The sequence below is a fragment of the Octopus sinensis genome, linkage group LG12 (genome assembly GCF_006345805.1).
Source record: "Octopus sinensis linkage group LG12, ASM634580v1, whole genome shotgun sequence".
Lineage (NCBI taxonomy): Eukaryota > Metazoa > Mollusca > Cephalopoda > Octopoda > Octopodidae > Octopus > Octopus sinensis.
The window spans coordinates 56,084,098-56,097,503 of NC_043008.1; the positions used below are offsets into that span (position 1 = coordinate 56,084,098).

Sequence of the window (13,406 nt, forward strand, 5' to 3'; positions counted from 1 at the left end):
TTCATTACCAAACCAGCTGAAACCGGCTCTGGCTCTGTAGTACAAATGCCTTGTTTCCATAAGTTTTGAATTAAAATCTTCCACCAAACCTTAGTCACTATTTACGTTCCTAACACTAACTGAATGATAACTAAGTTATTTTACTAAATTCTTTCTTATATATTTAAAATTAATTGAAAGAAACACTGAGCATCTCAAAATAAATACGGTAACAAAAGGGTTAAACACCTTCCCCAGCTGTTATCTTAATTTTTCTCATAAAATTTTTATAAGAGAAGAAAGGATGCCCACCCTGATGATTGTAGAATCTCCAAGACCGGTAAGAGAAATGGAGCAATAACTTGGTTCACCTTAGACTAGAGACTCAGTGTGAATGTTCACGGCAGAGTGGGCCCCTTAGCCCTTTAAGACTTGGGTTATTTAGATTATTCTGTTGCATGTGGTATATATGGTGACCCCCTTCGGTCAGGCACTGACCATGGGTTTGCACCTAGAGAGTTAACCTCTGAGGCACAAATCTGTGCAAGGTTGTTTTATGGAAGACCAGCAGTTGCTCATGCATACCGGCCTCCCCTCTCCACGTCACTGATGTTGTCCAAGGGAAAGGCAAAGGCCGATACAGCTTGGCACCTGTGACGTCACAACTCATTTCTACAGCTGAGTGAACTGGAGCAATGTGAAATAAAGTATCTTGCACCTGGTCCGGGATTCGAGCTCACGACCTCACGATCGTAAGCTCGATGCTCTAACCACTGAGCCACTGTTGCATGTAATACTTATTTATTCACATTGTTTTGAATTAGTCATGCATTATCTCATAGCTTTGAGATTCTGATAATGATGGTGATGATGATCATCATCATCACTTTTTAGTGTCCTCTTTCCATGCTGGCATGAGTTGGATGGTTTGACATGGAGCCGGCTAGCAAGAAGCTGATTGTGGTGGTGGTAAACCACTTCCCCAAGAACCCAGTTATAGTGTTAGTTGGGGTGATTGTGAAACTGCTACCCATGCCCTGATTGCAGTAATGACAGTAGTGTTAAACCCCCACCCAACAACAAATATATCCCTGTCCAACACAGTTTCTGCCTACCCTGATTTCACTGGTAAGTCTTGGATTGATCGGAAACAGATAAAAAAAAAAAAAACAAAAAAAAAACAGAAAAGAAGACACTTTGCTCAAGATGCTGTGCAGCAGGATTGAACCGAGGAACTACAGGACTGCAAAGTGACCTTTTTAACCACACGACTATAAAAGCACTCAACAACCCATTTCAGGAACCAACACTGTATTGTATATAACTTATATTTTAATTTTATTACATGCTCATTAAACTATATTTTTCCTTCTTCCTCTGATACATTTCCTGGTGAATATTGTATTTGTTCCTGTTTTTCTATATCTTATTTTTCTTTTTTTTTTCCTTTTTTTTTTTTTTTTTTGAAAATCATGAAACTTCTAATAACTTTAATTACTTTCTTAGGGAAATTCTATTGGAGTTCTGGATATATTTGGTTTTGAAGACTTTCATAAAAATAGCTTTGAGCAGTTTTGTATTAATTATGCAAACGAACACCTCCAGTATTATTTCAACCAACACATCTTCAAGTTGGAACAGGTAAGAATGCAACAGAAATTCATGCATCATCAAATTCCTTCAAACAGAAAGATGGATTGTATTGGCTTTTCTTTTTTATTTAGTAAATTCCTGTAATTAAAATAAATTACTTCTAAGCCTTGTTTCCTGAGCTTAGACCATCAACAAATTTTCTTCATTGTTCTTGATTATGGGCTGTCTTTTCTACTTTTCTCCAATATGATCCTTACTTATCTCCACATCTTTGCAGCTTCCTTTTGGATTTTGCTGCAGTATATTGTATGTTTCCCTGTTCGAAGGCCTTCCTCTCTCAGGCCTTGTTGGTTTTGAATCATCATTGATGCTTCTGTCACTTGGATTCTATTTTCTAGGTAGAGTTTTTGGCTCTTTGTAAACCCATTTCTACCTCTGGGAATAGGTGGGCCATATTAGTCTGGCCTCTGTTCTTTGATCTGCCCTGTATTGAAAGCCCAACGAAGAACTTTACTCCACTCATGGTCATTGAGGCATTCAAGCCCCCCCCCCCAATAAAACAAGGTGGAATTACAATAAGTTACTGAGACTAAATGTTGGAGTTGTACCTGTATTTCAAAGGCCCTTTGAAATACAGGTACAACTCATTTTTACCAGCTGAGTGGACGGGAGCAACGTGAAATAAAGTGTCTTGCTCAAGGACACAACACATCGCTGGGAATTGAACTCATGATCTTACGATCATGAGCCGAATGCCCTAACCACTAAAGCACGCACCTTCACATAGTATCTGTAGTGTTTATATAAATAGATAAATGATAGAAAATGGAATTAATAACGTTCGTTATTTAAAATCACTGCAATTGTTTTGACTATTTCTTACATCCATTGTATATTGGTAAGATGTGTAATCATTAATGTCTATCCAAGGTGTAAAATACACCTCCTCTGGTGATTGTTTAAATGAGTCCTAAATTAGACCCTACTGCCATTTTACTCAGTGTTAGAAGGCATAGCCAAAGCAGTGTGTTATTTCAATCAAAAATCAGCAGTTCTCAATCAAAACTCACATATACATATACAATATGAGTATTCAGGAATGATACCAGACGTGGTGAGGTGTTGTTGGGTTTTTCTTAGGAGGAAATGCTGTACTTAATGGTTCTTTTCAAAATCTCCTAAAGTCAGAAATAACCCTGAGAGTGATCACCTAACCTAAATGTTTACCATGCAATGACTACTTCTGCTAAAGGCACCTAAGGGCCAAACAATGGTGTTAGGCTAGACAACAGATTAAATTATAGTAATTGCAACCATTTCATTATTCATGTCATCATGATTTTATGCCTGCTTTCCATGCTGGTATGGGTTGTGCAGGTTGTTATGGGTTGAGGCAGTTCTTGTTGAGGGCCACTGCCCTCTATGGACTGGTGCTTATACGTGTCATTTTGGCATGGTTTCTACATCTGGATGACCTCTTCCTATCATCAGTACTTTACAAAGTGTATTGGCTGCATTTTCTTGTGGCACCAACTCTAGAGAGGCTGATCGCTCCTCATCAAGACAGAACTAACAGGACCTCGTAATCCTGTGCATTTTCTGCTTGGTTTTGTAAAGACAAAATTTAAGAAGCTGATGACTATATTTGTAATGGCTCATTAGATTTTCTTCCATCTAATTACCATCATCATCATCATCATCATGGCCATCATTGTCATCCTCATTCCATCCCCATAACCAGCACCATCACCACCAGTGCTGTCGTCCTCATCATCACCAGTGCTGTTGTCCTCATCATCACCATCATCGTCATCATCATTGAGTATGAGTTAAATCTAGTTATTGATTTCAGCTGCTGCCCGCTGTAATTTTTTGCAGTCAAATGATTTATTTCTGGAATTCTGTCTTTGCAGGAAGAGTACCAACGAGAAGGAATTCAGTGGAAAAATATTGAATTTATTGACAATACTGGTTGTCTGGAACTTTTTTCTAAAAAACCTAATGGTCTTTTCTGCTTGCTAGATGAAGAGTGCAAGTATGTATTCAGGAATTAAATTATAGTAATTGCAACCATTTCATTCATCATCATCATCATCATCATCATCATGATTTTATGTCTGCTTTCCATGCTGGTATGGGTTGTGCAGGTTGTTATGGGTTGAGGCAGTTCTTGTTGAGGTACCTCATCTCTACCTGTCTGTCTGTCTGTCTCTGCCTTTCTGCCTGCCTGCCTGTTTATCTGTCTGTCTATCTGTCTCTCAATCTACCTTCCTGTCTGTCTGTCTTTCTCTCTCTCTCTCTCTCTCTCTCTCTGCCTCTCTCATTCTCTTTGCCCTGCCTGCCTCTTTCTGTCTATCTTTCTGTCTGTTTGTCTCCCCTCCCCCTTTCCCTCTCAGCTACACACACTTTCTATGTCATTTCATACACACACACACACACTCTCTCTCTCTCTCTCATTCACATCTCTCATCTTCTTCCCCTCTCACCACTCCCTTCATCCCCTCTTTCTCTCGCCTCTTTCTTTCTCTTTCTCACCTCCCCTTTCTCAACCCTCTCTTTTATTATCATGTTTCTTTTTCTTTCACCTCTCATTTGTTCTTGTATCTCTCATTTCTCTCTTATATTTCAATCTCTCTCTCTCTCTCTCTTCTCTCACTTCTATCCTCTCTACCTCTCCTTATATTCTCGTCTATTTTCCTTCCCCCTACAATGCTATTGTAGGATCTTTTCTGTTTGAACAGCAGTTTTTTCTAGCAGTGTCATATGAAATTGTCACCCATAATTATGACCCTAGTATTGATCTATTGCATTTCAATCTGTTTTAGGGTTAGGGTTAGGGGTGGGGGAAGGGTATCTTTTTTTCTTCACAAATGTAAATAAACCCAATCTGTTTCTTAAACAAGGGACATTTTCATACGGCACAGAATGTTTTCACCTCAATAGATGTCATTGATTGGTTGAAATTTCAGACATTGAAGAAAAAACAACAAATATCATACAAACTATAGAATTTTCTCAATAAAGCCAAGAGGAAAAGATGTTTTATAAACACATTCTACCAGTATACGAAGTTTAAAATTTTTTAGTTACCTAGAAATTATGTTAAAAACTGCCGTTCAAACCGAAAAGATCCCTACTGTGTATTCTCTCCTAATTAACAGTACTATTTTATAACTCTCATGTTTTGGTTCTGAGTTCAAATGCCACCAAGGTCAACTTTGCTTTTCACCCTTTCAGGTCCAGTGAAATAAGTACCAGTCATGTGCTGGGGTTGATGTAATTTCAGGTCTTGTGTACCTATTGTAGAAAGGGTTATTTTAATTGATAGCTTTTATGTTCAGGGCAAAAATAAATTAATTACAATTTTTCTTTTATTTAATTATTATTATTATTTTTTTTGGTTAAATTTGTTAATGAGCTAATTGCTGCAGAGTAGGACAAGGCCAAGCTTTAGCTGTGGAATAGTTAATTCCAGTGTAATGTGTGTGTGTGTGTGTGTGTGTGTGAGAGAGAGAGAGAGAGAGAGAGAGAGAGAGAGAGAGAGAGAGAGAGAGAGAGAGAGAGAGAGTCAGTTTTTAGGAAGAGCACTTCTTTATGTGTATGAAATATATTTACACACACGCCCACAGACAGATGCACACACACACATATACATCTTTTATTAATATCAACAATGGAATATTTTATCGTTTACTTGTTTCATTCGTTAGACTGTGGCCATGCTGGGGCACTTCCACCTTGAAATAGTTTAGTCAAACAAGTCAACTTATTTCTTTTGTTTTTAAAGTTTGGTACTTTTTCTGTCAGTTCCTTTTTGCCAAACTGCTAAGTAAACACACCAATACTAGTTGTCAAGCAATAGCGGGTGGGGTGGGGACAAATACACACACACACCCACACACACATATCCACATGCACATCCACACTCACACTTGGCTGCTATTTCAAGCGTGGTGGTATCTCTTAGATACCCTAAATTATAATTTTAATAATAATTATTACCTTCGAAGGTTTTTTATTCCCATGCTGGCCACTTGATAAGTTCGATATTAAATAACGATCTTATCCTTATTTATATAAATTTATATATCTATCTATATCTATCTATCTATCTATCTATCTATCTATATCTATCTATCTATCTATCTATCTATCTCTCTCTCTCTCTCTCTCTCTCTATATATATATATATATATATATATATATATATATATATATATATATATATATATACACACACACATACACACACATACACATATATATGTGTGTGTATAATAGATGTGTGTATATGTGTATAAATATGTGGGGAGGGTATAAATGTCATTGTCGTCATCATCGCCATCATCATTTAACTTCTATTTTTCCATGCTGGCAAACTGTCCAACCCATGCCAACAAGGAAAACAGATATTAAACAGTGATGATGATGATGATGATAACAATCTTGACGACAGATGGTGGATGATGACGATGATGACATGCCCTCTCGACACATTTATACACAAATACACCCATCTATATATAAAACAATAAATACGCAGTGTTTATTATTTTATTTTGTTTGTTTCCTGCTTTTAACATTTTTGTTCTTTTTTTTCTCGCAGTTTTCCTGGTGCTAGTAATGACACCCTATTGTCCAAGTTCAACCGTCATCATAAGGGCAAACCTTATTATGAGGTGCCCCAACTTCGGGAAGGTGCCTTCGTGGTTGTCCATTATGCTGGCAAAGTCAAGTACAGCACAGTGGTGAGTTGACCTTTTTTTTTTTTTTCTGTACAATTTCAGCTCCATGCCACTCCTGCTTGAAGTATGTCTTTCCACTTTAATTTCCTTGTTTGCTTGGTTATCTCTCACACAGAAATGTTGTTGACATTCGGCCCGGAGCACAAGAACAATGTTGTTTGTATTAGCATTAAAAAGATGCTTGGAAAACACTATGATGCGAATGTACAAATATAAACCTGAGTATATAAGGAATAGGTCATAAATAAATATTGGTGTGTGTGTGGTGTGTGTGTGTGCGTGTGTCTGTGTGTGTGTGTGTTTGTATGATGTCAGGAAAACTATAGATATTTAATAACTAAAAGTTACTGTTGTCAAGTTAACATAAATACAATGGGGGGATTGAATGGACATTTCCTAATATCATATTTATTGGAGCCACTGGTTTCCGTTTCAAATCCTGGTACATTGACTTCTCGTACAAAGGGCTCCACTTGTTGTTATTGTTCAACCTTTGATCAGCTCTGGTCAATCAAAGCTATGGTCAAAAAGATCACAGTTATGACTATTCTGTCTGATCTTTGTTTTTTTAAGCCCTGTGTCTCTTCTTCAGCAAGACCCCTCTTCTTATCCTTCAATTGTATTTTTATTTTCCTCAGTACTATACCCCTTACTCAATTGGGGATGGGGGTCTTGTCTTGCAAGTTACTTGGTGAACTCACTAGTACCAGTATGACACCCCCCAAAAAAATGCACATGGTACATTCTGTAAAGTGGTTGGTATTAAGAAAATCGTCCAGCTGTAGAAACAATGTGAAAACAGAAATTGGAGCTCAGTGTAGTCCTCAGTCTTGTTGGTTCACATCAAACCATCCAAGCTAGCATGGAAAACAATGAAGTTTTGGCTGCTATTTCTAGCAAGCTGAGTGACCATCTTGATGTTTCCTTTTGGCTTGAATATTTAATAGTGAGGTGTGGAGTATTTTTTCAAGAGTTTATGTGAAGAAAGAATATATAAATTTGATGAAAGTGTATGGGGAGTAGAAAATTTAGAAGAGAGGGGGTACTTTTGCACCTGACCAGGCAGAGCTATAATCAAAGGCATTCCTGCCATGACCATCTCATCTTTTTATATATATTTGACTATATTGTCCATGATACCCTTTTTTTTAAGGTAGTAGATAATTTTGAGGAATAATTTTGGTTGCTATTCCTTGCAGATCAAGCAGCCACAGAAAGGTTTACTTGACTCTCGTGTGTGCACAACCTGTTTGTGTATGTGTGCATGCATGCATGTGTGTGTGTGTGTGTGTGTGTGTGTGTGTGTGAATGCAGTGATTATTATATCAAATTTTCCTTTGGATTAAAAAAAATTCATCTATTTATTTATCTACTGTCGTGTTTCTGTTTAGGATTTCCGAGAGAAGAATTCTGACCTCATACGTACTGATATTGTCGGAGTTCTCAAGAACAGTAGTTCGGTTTTTGTCAAAGAACTACTTGGTAAGTTACATCCTTTCTTCTCTATGCTTATTGACAAAATAACATGAACTAGCACTAGGACCTGGCAACGCTGGGTCATAGTGCTAGTTCATGCATATACAGCTGCGTGTGTGCGCACATACACCCGCATACTGTCCAAATCTCTGACCAATCACATACAGCTAGCTGGCATTCAATTGGCGTATCAAGTTTCGGGCATTTTGATTGGGTTTTGGACAGAAAATTCACAAAATAGTCACTTCTATTGATTTTTTAATGGCTTTGCAGAGTGACTGGGGAAATGTAAAGATGTGCACGACCATCCTTGGACGGTTTTAAATGACCATAGAAAGTGCGAGCCCTCTAACTGAAAAATTGTGGATTTGTATAAAGGACACACACAGACATTTTGCCGTTTATATATACGGAGATGATGTCGATGTTATTTTGTCAAGTTGAATGTGTTGTTCCGTTAAGTATGAAATGTAATTTATTTCTTAATCAATTAATATTTCAGGAGTTGATCCAGTCGCTATTTTGCGGTGGGGATTGCTGAGAGCATTCTTCAGATGTGTTGCTGCCTTTATTTCTGCTGGTAAAGAATACCAACGGGATGGAAGTAAGTTATCTTATGCTGTTTCTCTTATTCAACCTTCCTACTTACTCCTGTTCCTTCTAAGAATATCGCTTCATGTTTTCATATTTTATTTTCACTGCAACAACAACAACAAAAAAATAATAAATAAAATGAAATAAAAAAATATATTTTCAAGCGGTATAGATGTGTGATTAAGAAGCTTTATTCCCAAACAGCTGGTCTTAGGTTCAGTTCTACTTTGCAGCGTCTTGGACAAATATCCGATCTTTACCTTTTGACCAGCAGATTTAGAAAATAATTTTTTGTAACTAAACAATTTCAAACCTCGTATACTGGTAGAATGTGTCATATAAAACATCTTTTACTCTTAGCGTTTTTGAGAAAAGTTTATATTTACGAAGTTATTTCGTGTTCTGCCGGTCAAAAGGTAAAGATCCCAAATATCTTCTACTCTAAACCTCGGACCAACCAAAGCCTTGAGAGTGGATTTGGTAGGAGACAACTGAAAGAATCTGTTTTTTATTATATATTTATCACCATCATCATTCAGTGTCTGCTTTACATGCTGGCATGGGTTAGATGGTTTCGCTGGAACTTGTACGCTGGAGAGCTGCACCAGGTTCCAGTCTGATTTGGCATGGTTTCTACAACTTGATGCCCTTCCTAACACCAACTACTCCAAGTGTGTAATGAGTGCTTTTTATATACGTCACTGGCACAGGTGCCAGTTACATGACTCTGGTATTGGCTATGACTATGATCTCACTTGGCTTGAGTCTTCTCAAATACAGCATTTTGTTAAAGGTCCTGGTCATTTATCATTGCCTCTGTGAGACCCAACGTTTGTCCCATGTCTTCCTGGGTCTACCACTTCTACAGCTTCCCTCTACTGTTAGAGATCGGCACTTCTTTACACAGCTGTCCTGTGTACACACACACACACACACACACACACATTTATAATATGTGTGTGCTGCATACATGTATATATATGTGTGTGTTTGTGTGTACCCTTGTCTAGATATATGATGGTTGTAAATGAGCTTCATCATCATACAAGTGAGGTTGTTTCCTGTCTTTCATGGCTAGCTATGGGAAAATATTTACTTGCTTAGAAACAGGTGAAGTTTGACAACAGGAAGGACATCTGACTGTTGGAATCCCTGGAATTCCTTAAATGTCAGGCTCTGACTAACTCAGGATAACTGTATAGGGTTTAGTCAGACTGGGATTGCAAGCCTCGCAAAGCAAATGTTAAATGATGACAATGATTATTACGGTATAATTTTTTCCATGCATTAGGAAAATTTGTTAATTAAGATTATTAATAATCATTAGTCAGTTGTAATTATTCTTTTCTTTCTTTTTTTTTTAATCACTCAGAATCCAGGAAACCTCCAAAGAAGACGAATGAAACATCTCACCGAGAAAGTTGCAAATTATCTAGTGATAATTTATTAAGGTAGGTTCCAGGGTAATAATCCTTTCTACTAAAGGCACAAGGCCTGCAGTTGGGGTGGGCTAGTCGATTAAATCAACCCCATTGCTCAACTGGTACTTATTTCATCAACCCCGAAACGGTGAAAGGTCGAGTTGACTTCTGCAGAATTTGAACTCAGAATGTAAAGCTGGCAGAAATAATAATAATGAAAGTATTGTATACAGTGCTCAGATGCACCACAACTTATCAAAAGTGCGTATAAAGCATATGCAGTAATGTACAAATGTCTGGAAAGCGAACAGTGTATGAGTCAGATACATGCTTGCATGTGTATGGAGGGGAAAAACTCGGGTATAGTGTTGACGAATCTCAGGAAGCATGGAAGTTTTGAAGGATGTAGTGCTCTGACAATTAACAACCGATGCCGGCAGTTTGTTCCATGCTTCAGCAACTCTCAGCGTGAAAAAATGTTTCCTGAAGTCATGGGAGCTGTGCTGTTTTCTGACTTTGTAAACATGTCCACGGGTGTTAGACAGATGGAGTTTGAAAACGCTGCTAAGCATTTTGTCTGGTGTGCGGTTCCACTGTAATATGTTACCTATTTGGCTGCAAATAGGTAACAGTCATCTCTTGATATACTGAATTATGTATTTAAAGATTTGTTTAATTAGCTGCTGTAATTTCAGACACATGAAACAAACCAGTGATGAATATCGGTGGTATTTGTTCTGAGGAAGTCCGTGGAAGAATTTCTTCTCTGTAGACATTTATTTCGGTCGTTCAGCTGTTTTCTTTCATTCTCTGTATTTCGAATTCATCTTTGGCTTTCTTTCCTGCTACCCGTTCACTTTTTGCAGTCATGTAAACAGACAGGGTGTGTGTGTGTGTAGTTGTGTATATTTATATATTCAGACGTGGCTATGTGATTATAAACAAGGCGGTGAGCTGGCAGAAACGTTAGCGCGCCGGGCGAAATGCTTAGCAGTATTTCGTCTGTCGTTGCGTTCTGAGTTCAAATTCCGCCGAGGTCGACTTTGCCTTTCACCCTTTCGGGGTTGATAAATAAAGTACCAGTTTCGTACTGGGGTTGTTGTAATCGACTTAATCCCTTTGTCTGTCCTTGTTTGTTCCCTCTATGTTTAGCCCCTTGTGGGCAATAAAGAAATATATAAGTTTACTTCCCAGCCACATGGTTCTGGGTTCAGTCCCACTGTGTATCACTTTGGGCCAATGTCTTCCTCAACTGCGCTGGGCTGACCAAAGCCTTGTGAGTGGATTTGGTAGACGGAAACCAAAAGGACTCCATTGTATATGTGTGTGTTTGTGTTCCTGTTTCCTTGCCTTGACTTCACGCGATTGCTCTAAAGAGGTGTCACTGCCACGCAAAGGGTGCCCCTTATTTCCAGTTTTCCATGGAAACCTGTCTAGCCTTGGGGAAATATTTTCTTACTGGGAAACAGGTGAGGGTTGCTGACAGGTAGAAGATCTAATTGTAGAAAATTTAGCCTCGGCTAATTCTGTCTGACTTGTGTAAGTATGGAAAAGTGGACATTACAATGCTGCTGATGATATATATATATAAATATCATCATCATCATCATTTCTGTATTCCATGCTTGTTTGGGTTGGATGGTTTGACAGGAGCCAGTGAGTCTGAGGACTGCATCAAGCTTCAGTCTCTGCTTTGGTATGGTTTCTATGGCTGGATGGCCTTTGTAATGCCAAGCACTTTGTAGGGTGCACTGGGTGCTCTTTGCATGGCACCGGCATTAGGGAGCTCACTCTGTAACTCTCAAGTCAAAACCACAAAACTGGGGTGGGGTGGTGGGGTAGTTTGTGGGTGGTGGTTTTATTCCAGGTGATGAGAGGTTGCCTGAAGTATGATAGAAGAACAGAGACAGGTTTTTTGTTCAAGGGGAGATACATGGTTACCTTGATATATATATATATATATATATGTATATATATATATATACTTCTAATTTAAGGATAAAATTGAAAAAAAAATTATCTGTGGCCCACATATTAAAATGCCTTTTAAAGTGAAAATTATAAGCAATTATAAATAAGGGCAAACGAAAAAAATCTTCTATGCCAATATGCTGAAAAATAGACTTTAGTTCGTCTAACCACATATTGTTTGTGGTTAGATGATCTAAAGTCTAATTTTCACCATATTGACATAGAAAATTATTTTCGTTTTCCCTTATTTATAATTGTTTATATATATATATATATATATATATATATATCTGTGTGTGTGTGTGTATATACAGAGGGAACATATTTGTGACACTTTCAACTTTCTCAGTCATTATAAGTAGTTGAATAAAGAACTAAGAATCCCTCTACTTTGTTACTTGACCTACTGGAAATAATGAGTCAGCTAACCTCAGATCACACTATGACTGCAGAACTCTAAATTTCGAAGTGGTATTTAAATATTTTTCATTTAACCAATACACTGTACCCCATATTTTGTTACTTTGGCCAATCTGCTATTAAAATCTTTATGTATGTAAGATTTGTGTGTTTACATGTGCATGCGTGTGTGTGAGTAATGGTTTCAACACCTGTATTAGCTAGATAAGTAAATGTTAACTTTCTTCCCACCCTATTAAATATCACAGTGGGTGGTAGCATTATCAGTTAAAGGTATAAACAGGTATGAGTTTTTCTAGTTTGAGCATTTATTTTTAATCCTACAAAACTTGCTTGGGATTGTCAACTTTTATATCAAACAGAAGCTAAAATGAACCAAAACACCATCTTGTTATTGGAGATTATCAACAGCGTTGGTTCCCCAGTATTCTGTTTTTTTGCAAATTGTACATGTTGGAATTTATTGTGATAGGGATAGTGAAATGTCTACAAGAAGATTCTTGTTTTATATGGCCAATAACAGAATATACACTGTGATAATACTCTTAACCTCACATTGATGAATGGTGATAATGGTAGGTCTTTGTATGCAGTGATCATGAGCAAGCGTGGCTAGCCCTTAAGTTGCTATGTGAATGTATCCTTGACCCTTTCATTACTGTATTTATTTTGAGTTGCTCTGTGTTTCTTTCAATTAATTTTAAATATAACAAAGAATTTAGTGAAATAACTTAGTTATCATTAAGCTAGTACTAGGAACATAAATCGTGACTAAGGTTTGGTGGAAGGTTTTAATTCAAGACTTATGTAAATAAGACATTTGTATTTAGAGCCAGAGCCAGTTTCAGCTGGGTTGGTATCGAAAGGGTTAAATGTCAGGCTCTGACTAACTCAGGACAACTGTGTAGGGTTTAGTCAGACAGGGATTCCAACAATGGCTGTTTCCTTTCTTAGTGTTTCTTATCCATCACAGTTGCCCTGGACTTCTCAAAGTTGCTTAACACACATGTATCACATCTATTGATCAAAGTATCTCTGCTTGCGCCATTGCCTTCTCTAGGAAGTGAATTAACCTGTGTGTGTGTGTGTGTGTGTGTGTTGTGTTTGTTCAGAGGAGAGAATGGTAGCAAGAAAAGTGAGATTTTTTTTATTGATTATAAGTAAAATTCTGAAATAATTTTGAAATGATTTTGTATCAAGGACAATC

At 37.5% G+C, this 13,406-nt stretch overlaps 1 protein-coding gene across 20 annotated transcripts in view; it reads left to right on the top strand.

Moving 5' to 3' along the window:
* LOC115218076 (unconventional myosin-IXAa) overlaps window positions 1-13,406 on the top strand; it is a 446,542-nt gene that overhangs the window by 259,800 nt on the left and 173,336 nt on the right. For all 20 annotated transcript variants that reach the window (XM_036507998.1, XM_036508006.1, XM_036507996.1 and 17 more), the window contains exons 11-16: window positions 1,486-1,620; window positions 3,486-3,607; window positions 6,179-6,320; window positions 7,709-7,799; window positions 8,296-8,397; window positions 9,760-9,838. In XM_036507998.1, coding sequence (XP_036363891.1) covers window positions 1,486-1,620; window positions 3,486-3,607; window positions 6,179-6,320; window positions 7,709-7,799; window positions 8,296-8,397; window positions 9,760-9,838 — 671 coding nt within the window. The remainder of the gene's footprint in view (window positions 1-1,485; window positions 1,621-3,485; window positions 3,608-6,178; window positions 6,321-7,708; window positions 7,800-8,295; window positions 8,398-9,759; window positions 9,839-13,406) is intronic.